At 36.2% G+C, this 17,397-nt stretch overlaps 1 protein-coding gene and 2 pseudogenes across 2 annotated transcripts; 2 read left to right on the top strand and 1 right to left on the bottom strand.

The window, feature by feature from the left end:
• Positions 1-2,512: 2,512 nt before the first annotated feature.
• Positions 2,513-7,763, top strand: LOC143576009 (succinate dehydrogenase [ubiquinone] flavoprotein subunit 1, mitochondrial). Its single transcript, XM_077060220.1, has 16 exons — positions 2,513-2,635; positions 2,949-3,116; positions 3,957-4,044; positions 4,259-4,405; positions 4,494-4,634; positions 4,718-4,803; positions 4,888-4,980; positions 5,052-5,115; positions 5,195-5,338; positions 5,429-5,616; positions 5,703-5,877; positions 5,952-6,122; positions 6,651-6,720; positions 6,801-6,921; positions 7,019-7,056; positions 7,429-7,763. Exons 1-16 carry the CDS (start codon positions 2,552-2,554, stop codon positions 7,529-7,531), a joined length of 1,881 nt encoding a protein of 626 aa, XP_076916335.1. The 5' UTR covers positions 2,513-2,551; the 3' UTR covers positions 7,532-7,763.
• A 1,705-nt stretch (positions 7,764-9,468) lies between these two features.
• LOC143576006 (uncharacterized) lies at positions 9,469-10,276 on the top strand (annotated as a pseudogene).
• A 411-nt stretch (positions 10,277-10,687) lies between these two features.
• Positions 10,688-16,979, bottom strand: LOC143576017 (vacuolar sorting protein 39-like; annotated as a pseudogene). The gene is made up of 12 exons (XR_013142875.1): positions 16,538-16,979; positions 15,678-15,889; positions 15,441-15,572; positions 15,112-15,255; positions 14,905-15,017; positions 14,365-14,753; positions 13,224-13,553; positions 12,149-12,365; positions 11,874-12,081; positions 11,368-11,787; positions 11,107-11,205; positions 10,688-10,911 (listed from the first exon to the last, which is right to left on the bottom strand). The product of XR_013142875.1 is annotated as a vacuolar sorting protein 39-like (transcript).
• Positions 16,980-17,397: the final 418 nt, after the last annotated feature.

Raw genomic sequence — 17,397 nt, 5'->3', positions numbered from 1 at the left:
AGTAAACCATAAAGTAAAAACGGATGAGTCTTGTTTAACTAAATTGAAGAAATAAAAAAAATCAGCGTTAAAAAAAAAAGACAATTTGAAAATAAATAATATCATCTTATGTTTATTGGCCAATAATAATCTCACATTTAAAAATCACTACCAACGGTCCAACCTTTCAACTATTTTTGTCTCAATGGTCCTGCGTTAAAAAACACTTAACGCTGTTACGCTTTTTTCCCGAGTTTTAAACCGATATTTTAGGGCTTTTGATCGGAAGAAATAGACGAGTCAACTGAAGAATACAAGAAAACATTAAATAAATAATATTTAAGGTTTAACTATTAAAGGTTGATGTTTCATGTGTGTATTTCTTTTCCTGACTTGCTTTTTTACTTTTAAGTCATCTTCTTTCTTTATCAAAAGAACGTGCAGGTTTTTCTAACACTTTGTATCTCCTGAAAATTTTCCGATCAATCAAAACTCACATTATTTTTCTTCTTAGTGGTTTCATAAGTTTAAGGAAAAAAATTATAGGAGGCGCTCGAGAATTTCACGTATGCATAACACTAATAACGAAAATTTTAAGGTGGACTGTCGCCCCCTCTATTAGCTTTAGGCCCGTCCCTTGTTAGAGTTGCATCTCCACTCATTCGATAATATTGTAACACTTGTGACATATTTTAATAAAAATAAAGTGCTTATAATCTTATATGTTATGAAGAGCATTTTGTTGACATATATAGTTTGAAAATAAATCCCAAACATGGTTCTAGAAAATAAAAAGAAAGGCCTGGTCTCACATTTGATGATTCCTTTTGAAATGGTGGTTGCACAATTAGCTACGTGTTGCAAGTGTAAGCACTAAATTTTAGACATTGATAACCCTGGTCATTGATTACATACCGTGTATCAGTTCATTGTTTGCTTGATGTTAACCAATGTAACTAGATAATCAACACTTTGTAATTTGTATGCTTGAATGCGATATCATCACACTTTTTGTGTTTTTATTCTTATCATAAATATATACACATTTATATATTTCATAAACTTATGCAGAAGATATGTGTGGTTAATATGAGTAAATTAATAATTTAAGAGTATATTATGAATTGTTCTAAAAATTAAAAATAAAAAAATAAATATGTTGTATAACATATTTTTCTATACTTTTGGTTGCTATCATGTTTCACAACTAACTTGATTCTTTGCAAATAAGTTGTGAGGATGGACCGATGGACCACCTGAAGTACTACATACATAACCTCCAATTCTGAAAAAGCTGCAGGGTACGACACATGTTAGAATGGTTGAAGTACTACATGCATAACCTCAAATTCTGAAAAAGCTGCAGGGTACGACACATGCTAGAATTGCCCAATCGCTTATTTCTTCACAATAATAATGGCTAAAATATTTTCAACCATTTTGAGTGTTAGCTTTCGGTTAACAAACTTGACGGAAACCGATCGAATTTGCATAGACTCACAATCTCAACACCTGGGTTCAACAACGTCGGGTTTTATCAACGCTCGAGTTTTACTCACCGACGCCAGCCATTGGTTCACCTCAAATTTTATTTTATTTTTTGTTTTAGTTACAGTACAATAACGCACGTAACCAAAACCGACCAAATTCGCGTCGATTTACCGCCTCAACGCTTGAGGTCGACAATGCTTGGGTTTTTCCAACACTCGAGTTTTACCGACTTGCTCTTACGCGCTTAATTAGAAATAAATAGAATTGTGCTAAAGGCTTGAGTAGTTTAATCTCGGAATATAAAGTTAACCTCGAGTAGTTAAAAGATGTCTAATGCTATTCACGGGACAACTTTGTAGAATATTAATCAAGTTTCAAGTTTGTTCCAATTAAGTCACTCATATTTTATTTTGTCTTAATTAGGTCACTCAACTTTTAATTTTGTCTCAATGAGGTCACTCAACTTTCAATGTGTCTCAATCAGGTCACTTAACTTTCAAATTTAGCTTAATTAGGTCACTCAACTATCTTTTTTACCTTCATATTATATGTTTATAAACAACTTAAACGACATTAAAACCAACACTTTTTTTATTTTTTATTAGTCAATGTATCACTTATGATAATACAGTAGTTGTCCCTCTCGTTTTACAGCACAAATTGAAATTTAAGTGACCTAATTGAGACAAATTGAAAGTTAAGTGACCTGATTGTGACAAAACAAACTATGATTGACTTAATTGAAACAAACTTGAAAGTTTGTTACTATTCTATAGCGTTTTCCCTGATATTCACACCCGTAAAATAAAATAAAACGTGAGCTCAAAAATAAATAAAAATATCCAAAGAAAAAAGAGATATTCATTTAACCTTTTTAGTGGCATTTTGGTTATTAGAAAAACAAAGCAGGGGTAGTTAAGGCCTAAAAAATACCCAACAATTGTTAACAGTCCATCTTCTTCTTCATTTTAGCAAGCAGCACCCATCCCATACCATACCATACCATACCATTTCCTCTATTCTCTTAAAACTAATATAGCAGCATATACACACACATAGATAGATACATCGATACACAGATATGTGGCGGTGCGTTTCACGTGGTCTTCGCATTCCTTCCCGGAGATCCACCTCCGGCGCCTCTAGATTCTTCTCTTCTGAATCGGTAACCTATTATTATTACTACCTGCCTCTGTTTTCACTTATTGCTTTGAATCAATCGAAAGCTAGGGTTTGTTACGGTACTCACACGGATCTACGATATACGCACCTATTTATTAATATTTAGATCATGCAATTAGGTTTTTCTATTGATTTGATTACTGTAGCGTATTTTAGAATTGATTATATGCAAATTGTTCAGTGTAGATCGCTGATTGATTGATTGTTGAATTTATTATATAATATTGTTACAGTGCTAGGTTTTTGAGGTTTAGACGTGTGTGTTTTGATTGTGTGTTTTGGATGTGTGTAAACAGAAGGTTGGAGGATCAGCGTATACGATAGTTGATCATACGTATGATGCGGTTGTGGTTGGAGCTGGAGGTGCTGGTCTCCGAGCGGCGATAGGGCTATCGGAGCATGGATTTAACACTGCTTGTATAACCAAGCTGTTTCCGACACGGTCTCACACTGTTGCCGCGCAGGTTTGTTGTATTTTTTGTTCTCTGATAATCGTTTGCAAATTTATTGAATGAAGCTGAGATCTAGATTGTAGGCTTCATGTGATCCTACAAACCTCCTTTTACAATTGATTTTGGATAGCCTTTGAATAGAAGCAAAAGAGTTGGGCAAATAATGAAAAAAGGGAAAATTGATCACATGACTCTTGTTTCAACACTTCATTTCATGTTACAGTTTGAATATCTGGTGTCATGTGGACCAAATAAGTAGTTTAAGCATAGTTTTATATCTCAGTTCTCACTTCTGCAGTTTTTATTTGGAATATTAAATCACAAACACGACACTTCTTTAAAAAGTGGCGTAAGCAATTCTATTTGCTTTTTGAACATGAAAGTAGAGTGAGACGATCATGGATGTGTTGTAAATAAAAAATATTTTATTGTTCTGAGTGATCTAGTGATAAAATCAAAGACTACTTTTTCATCAAGACGTTGGACAAACTTATGATGGAGGCCGAGTGTTTCTCACAATTTTTGGAATGAGTGCTTATACAGTTTTGGGTGATAATAGATAACCAGTTTTCAACTTTTCATAATGGTATATATTGGGATCACACTCTACAAAGCATGATTAACATATAATAGATTTTGCACTAAGCCCCTTTGTCTATTGAGCAAAAAGTAATAGTCTGTTACAATGTGATGCTGTAGATTTGTAGTAAGAGTACAAAAAGTTTAAATTGTTGGGCAAACAAGCTATTTTATTTACATTGAATTGGCTGCATTTCTTATCTCAAATGAGTTAATACTATTCTATTCTGTTATAAAATGCCCAATTGAGTTGCATTTTGTAAATGCATGCAGGGTGGTATAAATGCAGCATTAGGAAACATGACCGAGGATGACTGGAGGTGGCACATGTATGACACAGTTAAGGGAAGCGATTGGCTAGGTACTTTTTCTTTACAAGCGATTGACTCGTATGGACTATATCACAAAAATGAACCACAGTTCACCTGTGTTAGTGTTCATAAATTATTTCAGATTCAAACAACTCGTTTTCTTGCTCGTTCTCTTGAAACTCATGTTTTATCTTATAGAAAATATTGTTGCAAGAGATTTTTTTTAAAATTTTTTATGATGACAAAGCCTTTTCATTTCTATAGGTGATCAAGATGCTATCCAGTATATGTGTAGAGAAGCACCAAAAGCAGTTATTGAGCTTGAAAATTACGGTTTACCATTTTCTCGAACTGAGGAGGGAAAGATATACCAACGTGCATTCGGTGGTCAGAGTCTCGACTTTGGGAAAGGTTGAAATGATGGCTTACAGATAATTATACGGGTTATAATATTATAGAAAAACTATGCACCTGTAACTGTCTCTCTGTTAATTTACAGGTGGACAAGCATATCGGTGTGCTTGTGCTGCTGATCGAACTGGGCATGCATTATTGCATACATTGTATGGTCAGGCCATGAAACACAATACACAGTTCTTTGTTGAATATTTTGCTTTGGATCTAATCATGGGTAGTGATGGTATGCCAAACTTTCCTTTATATTTTGTGCTCTGTTAATTATGTTTCAGAAAACAATTTAATGATATGAGTTGCTTTTATCAGGTAGCTGCCAAGGTGTTATTGCTCTGAACATGGAGGATGGAACATTACATCGCTTCCGTGCTTCATCAACAATATTGGCAACTGGGGTGAGACTTTGTTAATTGAGCTTAACTTCGTTTCTATATAGGCTATCTTACTATTATCTTATCAAACTTTTTATTTGTTCTTAGGGTTATGGTAGAGCATATTTCTCAGCAACTTCTGCTCATACTTGCACTGGAGATGGAAATGCTATGGTTGCACGTGCAGGCCTTCCTCTTGAGGTATACTGGAGTTTGTTTTGTTTCAATTTCCATATATTTCTGTTGACATTTGGATGCAATTATTGTTTCAGGATCTTGAGTTTGTACAATTTCACCCAACTGGTATATATGGTGCTGGGTGCCTCATCACTGAAGGTTGGTGTAACTTTTGTCATTGTTAATTAAAGATAAATTGAAGCATATTATAACCTAGTGTATCTTATTCTTTATGTAGGGTCACGTGGTGAAGGTGGTATTTTAAGGAACAGTGAAGGTGAAAGATTTATGGAACGTTATGCACCTACAGCAAAGGATCTTGCATCAAGAGATGTTGTTTCAAGATCTATGACCATGGAAATCCGTGAAGGTCGTGGTGTAGGTATGTTTAATAACCAATTTCATCTTAACTGCCAAAAGTAGTTATTGCATCAGTTATTTGTTAAGCTGTTAACCTTTTTTATTTCAATAGGACCACTGAAGGACCACATTTATCTTCACTTGAATCACCTACCACCAGAGGTTCTCAAGGAGAGACTTCCTGGTATCTCTGAAACCGCTGCCATCTTTGCTGGTGTTGATGTTACAAAGCAACCAATTCCAGTTTTACCCACTGTTCATTACAATATGGGTGGAATCCCAACTAATTACCACGGGGAGGTATATATTATCATGTACCATTCTCTTTTGAGTTGTTGATGCAACTGCATTATTGAAACTAATTATTTGATTATTGTGTGTTGAAGGTTGTTACCATTAAAGGCGATGATCCTGATGCGATTGTACCTGGGCTTATGGCTGCTGGAGAGGCAGCTTGTGCCTCTGTTCATGGCGCCAATCGTCTCGGTGCTAATTCCCTTCTTGACATTGTTGTTTTTGGTCGTGCATGTGCAAACAGAGTTGCAGAGATTCATAGACCAGGTGGTTTTTCTTGCAATTTTTAAGCATATATTATATAAAATTCGTCCATACGGCTTAATATTACTGATGTACAGGGGAAAAACAAAAACCATTGCCTAATGATGCTGGAGAGAAGACTATTTCATGGTTAGACAAAATTAGGAACTCAAATGGTTCACTTCCTACCTCCAAGATTAGGTTAAATATGCAGCGAATTATGCAAAGCAATGCTGCTGTTTTTCGCACACAAGAGACACTAGAAGAAGGTATACCAAAAATCAAAATTACTTTTGTGAGCCCACGTAAATGGACTGGGTTTTGTGAAACAGTACATGTGCACCGCAGACCATCTACATTAACATCAAAGTGGTGTCTTGGTGTAAAAATCGTCTCCCACCAAGACAAACCCAATTTTGTATGATAAAACATTCATCTTTGCTACCAAATTTGGTGCGACATTATTCATCATATGGCTTAATATTAACTTATTGTGTTTTAAGTTAATTACATAACTGGTAAATATTCAACATAAAAGTTTATTTTAAGTTAATCCCTATTGAAATCTCGCATAGACCTTTAAAATGAGTCCAGTATTGAATAAATTATTTAGTTTATTTTATTTTTTGTTACTCGTTTATATTTTTTGTAAATATAAATTTAAAGGTACATAAATGTGAAAGCACACTTTGGGTTTTTCATAGCATTCTTTATTTGATGAAGATAAAGAGCAAACCATTCTGGATATAACCTAATTCTCTCTTATCCATATTTGCTCACTTTTCTGAGTGTTGCAGGTTGCAATCTGATTGATAAAGCATGGGAGAGTTACCATGATGTTAAATTAAAAGACCGAAGCTTAATATGGTAAATCTTAACATTAGTTTATTATTATCATTATTGAAGTACCTTTTTCAGCGACTTATGTAGCTGAAAATGTATTTTAGGAACTCGGATTTGCTGGAGACCATAGAGTTGGAAAACCTTTTGATTAATGCGTGTATCACCATGCATTCAGCTGAAGCTAGGAAAGAGAGTAGAGGAGCTCATGCCCGTGAAGATTTTACGGTTAGTTTAAATTCAGTATCTTCTTTTTAAGTTGGTTGATCTCTTCATAATTTTTTCCTGTTTATCTCATAAACTATAAAATTATATGCTTTTGCAGAAAAGAGATGACCAGAATTGGATGAAACACACACTAGGGTAACTCTCTCTCTCTCTACACACACACACATACACACGTATATACAGTATAAAAGGTTGATATGGGTTATATTTGATCTCAAACGGGTCAAGTTAGAAACTTAGTGATATACATCATTTTATTTAAGAAACCTAGATTCTTATTTTAACAATCTAATTTAATATTTAATACTTAAATTAAAATTTTAAAATGGGCAAACGTAAACCGAGCTGTTTTGTCGTTACTTAACCCTCAAGCTTCATATTTTGTTACCACAACTATACAAACAGGCGTACTCTTTTGCTTGTATTGTTATCGACTTATTGCAGTTTGAGGTGTTTATTATTAAAAACTGCAAGAATCTAATTGTGTTTATATCTTGTACATTGCAGATACTGGGAAAATGAAAAGGTCAGACTGGATTACAGGCCGGTTCACATGAATACTCTTGATGACGAGGTCGAGACTTTCCCGCCAAAAGCTCGTGTGTATTAGCATCATCACTCAATTGCAATAATCGGATGTCTTTCTTAAACAAGTTACCAGTTGTATTGAACTGCAAAGTTTTGTTAATAAGTTATTGCATCCATTATTTGATGCACAATCCTAAAACCTGCACATAAGTTGTCTTTGCCATTGTAGCTTTTGTTTGTAACTTTATTTTTAGACTTAGAGAGAATGCTTTGTATGTTGAATAATTTTTAAAGCTTATGGCTTTGGCTTGCCATGGATTCCCCAACTTTATCCCAGTTTGTTTAAGAAGTACGTACTTACGAAGTTTTTAAAATAAACACAAGTTCTGTTTATGAGCCCGTAAAGCTTTTACCAAGCTCTTGTTAATGAATTTGACCTGTTTTTTAAGAGTGGAAAGTGGTCACACATTCCCTAACTCTACTTTTAAAGTACACATCTTTTTGACAACCATTGGACTTAAACGTTCACAATTTCAAAAAGAAAGCTGGTCTAAACTTGTTTGATGACTATATGGTAATTATCCGTAGAGTAATTGCCATTATAGCATGTGTGTGGCCTAACCCATAAAGGCCATGCAGACTTTGACATCATTGTGTTACAAAAATAGGAGGAAACGACTTAACATTGGTAGAATGCTATGTGGTATACCTATGAGTTTCATATACGCATAAAATAAATCGGATATATTAGACATCGTATATATTTAAAAGAAATCGGGTTGGTATGAACTATGAATATAATTAGATTTTTACATACCGTCCATACTTAAAATAAATAAAAAGAAAATCATGTCCTATATCTAATTTGGTAAACATGTATATGTTATCAGGTAATCACGTCTCGCGTAAATGGCTGTATCACCAAATTTCATACACGTGAAAAGTTTCAAAAGTGGTTTCATTCCCGATTATCCGACTCTATACCCATCCATATGTTTCGGGCTTGGGTATTTCATGTCATCCCAAGATGAAAGAGAGTAAAGAGAATGAGATAAAGAGGAGAGAGTTGAATTTATATGTTTTTAATTTCTTTTACAACGCTTGTATATTCTGCATTAATGTCTTGTACGTAAGCTAAAAAGACTAAATGTTAAGTTACTAGAAAAAAATGGAGTCACTTAGCTAGATTCAGATGATAACAAAATGCAAGTCACAATGTATCCTTGCCCAAATGAAAACCCAACTTATAGCAAACGACACGAAATAAAAACTAAACTTTTTAACTTTTGACTGATTCTTACTTGTTCGCTCGTTTTCCCCACTAACAAAATCCTAGATCCAGATCCGCCATTTATCGTACCAAAAACTTTTTATGTTTATCTAGTCTTTTATTAAATTATTCAAATTCAACAAAATATAAAATAAATTTATTTTACTTTTTTATAAATAACTACGAAATCATGCTAATTTTTGTTAATCAGTTCATTATATCCTCATTAATCATGCTATAAATTGTATGTGGCTCAATGGTAGAGCATTCACTTTATTAGTGAGAGGTAGGAGGTTCAAACCTCATTATCACTAATTTATAGGGGAGCTATGAGGGATGTCCCTGGCTTGCCAGGGTTCGAGTCCTGATCTCACCTGGTTTTACCGGCTCCTCGCTGTCGTGCCGTTTGGCGGGCGTGGGGGTCGGGTTTTATCCGGGGAATCCCTCAATAGGTGGACCGCAAGGGGTTCCGTCCGTCCGGACTCATGGCCAGCTCGGGCTACCTTTAGCCATTGGGGGCCGCGTACGGAGCATCCAGCGTTACTTAGTTGGTCGTTAAAAAAAAAGTCATTTGAAAGGGGAAGCGAACCGTGGGGTCATGGGGGCCAGTGGTTTTGGGCATTCAACATCAAGTCCATATCTTCCGGTCAACGCCGCCAACTTGATGGGAGACAAAGGGGCAAAATTGTCCAAAAATAATCAAACCTGACCCACTGGCTACTTCCCACTAAAGTTTATCTCTTCCAACCCTAAAGCGACGGCCTCCTCATCTCATGACCACCGATAGCGACGACGAGGAGATCAATCCCGTCACAATGCTGTTACTTGACGAAAAAGATAACCATAATAATAATAATAACAAACCTGAAGCAGCAGTGCCTTCAGCCGTTGAACACCAAACCTACCACCTCAACTCCACCAACTCCGCCGTCGTAATCCGCCAACTCCCTTCCCAAGGCCTCTCCTTCCAGCTCTGGCCAGCCGCCACTACCTTCATCAACCTCCTAGACTCCTACAACCCTTCCAACACCGACTCATTCTCCACCGCCATTACCTCCGTCAACAACCGTCAACCACTCCGCATTCTCGAGCTAGGTTCCGGCACCGGCGTCGTCGGAATCGCCGCCTCCGCCATTCTCGGCGCTGACGTCACCGTGACGGACCTGCCTCACGTGCTCCCGAACATCACGTTCAACGCCGGCGCGAATTCGGACGTGTTGGCGCCACGTGGCGGCGTTAAGTTGGGGGAAAGTTGAGGAGATGGAAGCGGTTGGGCGGGAGTATGATATAATTATTGGTTCGGATGTGGTGTATCATGATAATTTGTATGAGCCTTTGATTGAGACGTTGAGGTTTCTGTTGTTAGGTGATGGTGATGGTGATGGTAATAAGGTGTTTCTGATGGCGCATTTGAGAAGGTGGAAGAAAGAGTCCGGGTTTTTTAAGAAGGTAAAGAAGTATTTTCGGCTTGATTTGGTGCATGGGGATGGTCCGTCAGCTGCGTCTAGAACCGGTGTTGTCTACCGTTTTGCAAGGAAAGATGCTGTTTTCAGATAATGTTTTCTTTCTATATGCGTTTCGTACTTGTACCGTACAATTATTCAATACACAACCGGCTAAAGTTGCAATCGAGCCGTGTTTTTAGCGTTAATGTAAGGGGTGTTTTCCGTTGCATCATCACGCGTTTTAGCCAAAAAACACATGTAATGGTTAATGCCCCTTTAATTCAAGCCACATATGACGTTATTGTAGAAACGCCCATGCCTCTTCACGCTCCTATAGTGCTCAGGGGTGGTGCAGTGGCTTTATTTGCCCCTATAATGCCCCCATTACAGACTAGCTTGGTTACATATTATTTAGATGGTAGTTGGAAATATATGGGTTAAAACGATGAGTGATATATATATATATATACAAATTTACAATTTATTTAAAAATTTAAATAAATAATAAAAGAACACAAGAATGGCAGACCAGTTAAAAGTTGGAAAATATGAGTCTTATCGTCTCCTTAGAGAAGAACCTTTTTTCGAGTTTTGGGAGTTCCGAAAGCAAATAAAGTGAACAATGGTGTCTCCACCGGGGTACACTGCAAAAACACTGGTTCCTATGTTTTTGTGGCAAAGTGAACATACGCTCTTGGTTGTGATCTTCAGTTCTGCTTGTCTTTTGATATACAGTTCGTCTTTAACCTGTGCGTCATAATTCCACATGAGTTTAAATGCATTTACCCGTCGTGGTTTCAAAGAAGATAATAAATCTCCATCTAAAGTTACCATTAGCGTAGATTCTATAACCAAAACCACGCATCCCAACTTTGTAAGTTTTCCTTTTATATAATTTATAGAGAAGTTATTAATCATAATAATAGCATTTGCAAAACATACCTGAAGGCTCTCATATTGTCTCAGGCTCTTGATCACTGCAAAGTTTCGATATGATTCACTGGTTTTTCTCATGAGAGGTCCAAGAAACGGATATATCTTCTGAACAATCAAACAGGAAAAACAAAGCCTCAAAAGCCAAACACAAAACGACAATAAAACTAAGTCTAAAGTTGCAACTTCTAAAATACATTTCAAAGATAAATAAAGAGTGTGGCTACAATATTATAAATTGATGAATAGCAGAGAAAGTATAGGTGTTACTTTTAGGTTAGTCTCTATGGGCATGAGTCTCAAGGCCTTCGGCCCGTGAAACCGGTCCCACCTCTTCCTCAGTACGTCAAGAACCTCATCAAGCATGATTGTGGAATTTTCCTCATCAAAATCACTTTTCCCGCCATCACTGCTACTTGCCTTCATTCTCTTATCTTCCGCACCCTCAATTTCTACAATTTTCTTACCTAGCCCTCTTGCCTTACTTTTAATTGTTGACCAACCAACCTTCCAATCATTCATCGGTGAAGAAACTAAACTTTTGATTTTTTTCTCAATTCTTGTGTTTGTTCTTTGAGGATTCAAATAAACTTGCAGTAAAATTAGGTATATGTTACCCTCAGGTCTTCGATTAACTTCTGATTCATACAAGCGATCACAATACGATAGTGCAAGTTCAGGAAGATTAAGCTGAAATAACAAGAATCATATTAATACAAAAAACAAAAACAAATAAATATGATGTTCAAATGCTCATTTTAAGGTTTAAGCGATACCTTATGTATGTATATGGACAATGCAAGTTCGTGTTGGTTCATTCTCCCTAGTAACAGTGCTCTTTCTTCATATAAAGCATCTACCGGGATTTGCTTCAATAAAGCCTCGGGATTATATTCAGAAATATTCTGCAATGCAGCTATGAGTTTTTTCCTAGTTGGGGTATAAGTGCTTTCATCCCATTTTTTCTGAAAGATAGATTTGCACCTGCAAACACAGTATCATAAATTTTTACAAACACTATAGTTGCATAAAAGCATGGAGGGAATGTTACCATTTCATTCTGCAAATTCCATGACATTCCATTCTCGTTTATTGAGAGTATGTGTTCCAAATATGTGGTCTGCATGCTCGGGGCATGCTGTTTTAAGTAAGAATTAACGAGATCTGCAGGAATATTTCCTGATAAAAAGAGATCAATAGTTTGAGTTGGACAGTTTTTTAAGCATTGAGAATTCCAGCACAAGCATAGGGTCAATCCCACAGAGAGGCTGCACATGACAAAACATCTCAGATATATTCTAATGAGCACCATACAAATTCAAAGCTTATTACTTGAGAAATTACATAAATTTATCATGGTAAACACTAAACAATTACAGAAATTACAACATAATCAAGAGCATTGAACATCTAGTCAAATGCCATTTTATGGATCATCAAAGAGATTGGAAGGAGTCAAAACTCAAAAGTTGCCTAAAGAGTAGTCAAATGCTTATCTCCCAAATCTTTTTATTAAAGAAAGGTTTAATTTTGATTTTAATTTTTGTTAGGCCTGTGAATGCACGGAGCGCTCAGTAAACTGTTCGTGAACTGTTTGCTAAGAAGTTCTTATATGTCTGTTCGTTCGCTATTCATTTGGTTATGTTCATTTATGTTCGTTAGTTTATGATTGTTTAAGTTCATTTGTTGACGCTGGTTCATTTTGTTAGTTATGACTGTTTAAGTTCGTTAATATATTTATTCAAATTTTTTAGGTTCATTGCAATTTAGCCTAATTTTATTTTACTTTTTAGGCCCAACATATTGATGTTCGCGTTTACATTTAATTGATTTTTGCTCAGTCATATTCGTTCATCTATGTTCAGTTATGTCCGTTCGTTTATGTTCATGAGCTGTTCATTTATACTCTTAACGAACAAACATGAGCACGAACACATTCATTTTCTTAAAAACGAAAAACACGAGAAAACCCCGTTTGTGGTTGTTCGTTTCGTTTACAGGCCTAGTTATCGTAGTACATTTTGATATTAACCCCTGTCTAGCGTGTTACCCAACCTGCCCATTTTGCCACTACTGATTCAAACAAAAAGGAGGAAAAATAATGTGATATCTAAAGAAGAACTTACTTTGAACTATTCTATTATCATCTCAGGTTTGAACTTTTTGGGGTGCGTGGTTTTAGGTTCATCTGACGTGGCATCATCCACCAACTGATGAAGAAGCTTGAGAGCTTCACGATGCATTGAGTTATATTTGTAAAGCTCTAACAAACAAGTATCATGATTTCCTTTCTGCAAGATCTCCTCGCATATATTCAAATCACAATAATTAAAACCTCTCAGTAAATCTATGGCTGCAGCACTCTGTCCAGTCAGCAGTATAGCCTGCAAAAGTGCAGTGTCCAATATTGCCGCCATCTCTCTCGCACCTGAATCAGTAGGGACATTAACTCGTCCCTAAACAGCCAAAAGAAACTACAGTTACAACTACTACAACATAAAACCATATATAGGATTCTCTTAAAAGCTGTCAAAGGCTTGATAAAAAATTTATAACATATGTTCAAAAATATATGCAGAAAAGACCACACCATTTTCGCTTTATATATAGGAATGTGCTTTCATGGTAAATTTTGTTTCCCAGCTCTACACATTGTTATATTAATTAAAACTGAATTTGATTAATTTACAAATATGTAATTTCCTGAACGATGAGTAAGATATATCAAACCCACTATGCTCTTAAAGCTCAGTTACAATTAATTATATAACTGACAAAATCTAAGGAAAGAGAAAAGGAAAAAAAAAGAGTGGGGGGTGGGGGCGAGGCGTCACGACAAATCCTGATTATTTTTCACCTTTTTCATTTAAATATTAGTTATTAAAGAATATTTGGTTAAGTTATTATAAATCTGTTTAAAACAAAAACAAGATATGCTAGATTTTACTGTTTTAGGAATAAGCTTTTTATAAATTTGATTTTATGTAAAAAAAATTCAAAATCACCTTAAAACTAGTTTTGTAAGGCATAAAGATGTATACGTACGTCTACATTGACATTACATGTGAAAATAGTTCAACACATAAAAAGATTAAATAGTATATAAAATTATAAAACTGCATGTCTGCATCTATATAACTATATTACTTAAAAGAACACAGCATTCTTCTCGACAATTATTAAGACCATATGCAACGTTCAATCTTTACTATATGCATCTGTGTCAGTGTGCATGTAAGGAAACATATACGGGGAAGTTCTTGTTACCTTGGTTGATTTCTTCTTTCGATTGCTTTCATTATTGACAAAGGTTTGTCCAACAATCCAAAACAACCTCCTCCGTGCTCTCAGCAGCCGCCTTTCCAACAATGTTAGGTCTGTTTTTAAGCAAGAACTTAATAAGAGCAATTAAATTACTGTTGTTCAATTTCTTGGGTTCAAGAACAGGACTGTCATCAGATTCCAGTAGCCCGGTTGGAGAAGAGTTCATGTCCTCAGATTCCACTAAATTGCACTTTTTTTCTGATTCAGAAGGCAACTTGGGAAGAACAACAGATGGATATAAAGAGAGCACATGGGTTATTTCTACTTGAGATGCCGAAAAATGCTCCATTGCCTCCTCATATCTTTCAGTTTCAAACAGATTGTGTGCATATCTGTACAATTGGATAACAACAATAAGCATAAAAAATTTCCCCATGCCTTCTCGAAAATTTATAAAATAATAATTACAATCAAGGAATAAAAGGATGTAACTTTTAGCTGCAGATCATAAAAATGTTTCTAAAAGTGTCCAGTTATACTTACCTAATATGAATTGCCTGCTCTTTTGAGGCTCTTAGACTTGAATCTTCTGGTGGAAGCAACCTACACAATACCAATGCTTCCTCAAAGTTTCCAGAAGCTGTCAGTTGTATGATCTGCATTGAATATACAGTATTTCGATTTTACGATTCATGCCCTGGTGACAGACTGACAGTTTTATAACTTCATTTAGATTGATCCGAAACAAACCTGTGCACCAAGAGCTACAGGAAACAATCCAAAAAGAGCTTGATCCAAGGAAACAATCACGCCATTATTTCCTTGTTGAATACCACGTACGTTGCGTATAACTATAGTTTGCATCAGTGGGTAAGGGGCCTGCAGAGACCGGATCTGCAAGACTCCAGTGGAGTACAAAGTATAAATTCTAATAATTACAAGTGCCTAATGCAAACTAAAAAAATTCCACACCACATACATGCAGTTAATTGCATTATGTAGCATGGAGATTTTTGGTCTTCTCACGAAGAACGAGTTTTCTCATGATCATGTCCCTAAATAAGAAATTGCAAAGATACCTCAATGCATTTTGGTAAAAGGGCGATAGCATAAGGTTTCTGGATGACAACTGCTGAAGGCGCATCAGACCAACAAATTCTGCCTTCGGGAATCAGTTTGCCACTTTGATCCACAATCACACTTATATTATCCTGACAAAAAATGATATGAATACAACTTGGGTACACTAATAATAATCTTTCAGGTATTAAAGATAATCCAACAAAGTAATCAACACAATTGAGAGTGTGTAATACCTTCCCTAAAAGTATTTCTCCAGGTGAAAGGGGCACCACTAATGGTGGAGCAGTTCTACCAGGTGGGAACACCTCTGCCATTACACCATTTGTGGTATTCAATATTATGTATCCTCTTCTAATTCCCATACATATATTCTCACCACACCAACACATTGATTTCACTATATCTGGAACACCATATTCTTTAACCTCCACAAATCCCCTACCTCCTACATAACAACACACATATTAGGTCTAAAACAAGCCAATTTCAACTATTTGATCTTCTAGACTGTAACAAGATAGTATACATCTAGCAATTACAAGTTCACATATCTACTTGTTCTCAACTGGATAACAAATTGTTGGGTTCACAGGCCTTTGGGCCAGTTTCTACCGAGACACAGAAAGGAGAAGTGGCATGGGGCTACCGGCAACTGGCCCTAATCTTTTAATCTCTATATAAAAAAGAAGGAAAATTGGATTTTAATAATCCTAAGTCCTAACCATAACATATTGGCCATTAATAATTCATACCTACACTTTGACCGATGATAATCTTAACTTTCACTTTCGTTACCAGCATCAATCCCAGTAGCACAACTATAATAGATTTATGCTTGATTTTCACTCGATTTCTGTCACAATAAAGAATATGGACGAAATGGAAAACATACTAGCGAAATCGAGTACATATCACATGTAAATTGAGTGTAAAATGTATGATGATTATACTACCGGGATTACGCTTGGCAACAAAAGTAAAAGCTAAGATCAGCATTGGTCAAAATATAAGCATGACTTATTATCGGCCAAACCACGCTAAATCCTTGTATTCGTTTATTCGCTTTCGTGCTTAATATTCAATGAGAATTTACCATTATGTCTGAAAATGCAGACTCTCTTTTGCCTGGCAAAACACAGGAACCCTCTCCGATCATCCCACGCGTACAAATTCGCTCCCTTAGCCTTCGAAATAACCGCCAACGTCTCCAAATTCGGCAGCCTATGAAACACAATGTACTCCGATAACGAAAGCAGAAGGCCTAAGGAGGCCAAGACCTCCATTGCCAGCACCTGCTTCTTGGAGAATCCATTGACGGTCCGTTCGAGGACGTAGAGCTCCTTCTTGAGGTCTAGGGTTTGAGAATGAGAAAAGAGATCGGCGGATGGAGGACGGGTGGCGGATTGAGGACCGTAGATGCGTAAGGATCCGTCGGCGCAGGCGAGGAGTATGTTGGAGGCGTGGTATTGGATGGCGTTGATCTTCTTAGGGCAATCGTTGAGGAGTTGGATTGAATCGTACGCAGTGTGCACCATTGTTGTTGGATCATGATGATGGTGGGTTAGCAAGGAAATGAGGCTCTTGTTTTGGCTTTCATAACTGACTCGTCCGATTATGGCTGACGGTTGGTCTCGTGCATCTTTAGAAAGCGTTTACGTACCGTCACTTCTCATGCTATTCGCCAATGCAGCTCGTATAGGGCTAACTCGTGTCATTTTGTGTTTTTGTCAGAAGTGAAGTTTTTTTTTTGTTTTTGTGCTTCGTATAGCTTTATACTGGTTGTATAGATCTATACGGGTCGTGTGTGTGTATAAATACTAGTTTTAAAGCCCGTGTTACACACAGGATAATTCAAATTATAAAATTATAAGTAAAACAAATAATTACATGGCGTATATGAAAAAAAATGTATTACATCTATGCTTGTATCTATACAATGTATACATAAATTGA

The sequence above is a fragment of the Bidens hawaiensis genome, unplaced genomic scaffold, assembly GCF_021521415.1.
Source record: "Bidens hawaiensis isolate Kalapana, Puna unplaced genomic scaffold, B.hawaiensis_p1.1 tig00027831_1, whole genome shotgun sequence".
NCBI lineage: Eukaryota > Viridiplantae > Streptophyta > Magnoliopsida > Asterales > Asteraceae > Bidens > Bidens hawaiensis.
The sequence above is the reverse complement of the archived record's forward strand: the minus strand, read 5'-3'. Positions and strand labels throughout refer to the sequence as shown.

Bases quoted from the DNA above. Each gene is read 5' to 3' on its own strand.
- LOC143576009 (XM_077060220.1), top strand. From the start codon at position 2,552: ATGTGGCGGTGCGTTTCACGTGGTCTTCGCATTCCTTCCCGGAGATCC. The intron at 6,123-6,650 runs GTATACCAAAAA...TGAGTGTTGCAG, and splicing joins ACAAGAGACACTAGAAGAAG to GTTGCAATCTGATTGATAAA. The intron at 6,721-6,800 runs GTAAATCTTAAC...AATGTATTTTAG, and splicing joins AAAGACCGAAGCTTAATATG to GAACTCGGATTTGCTGGAGA.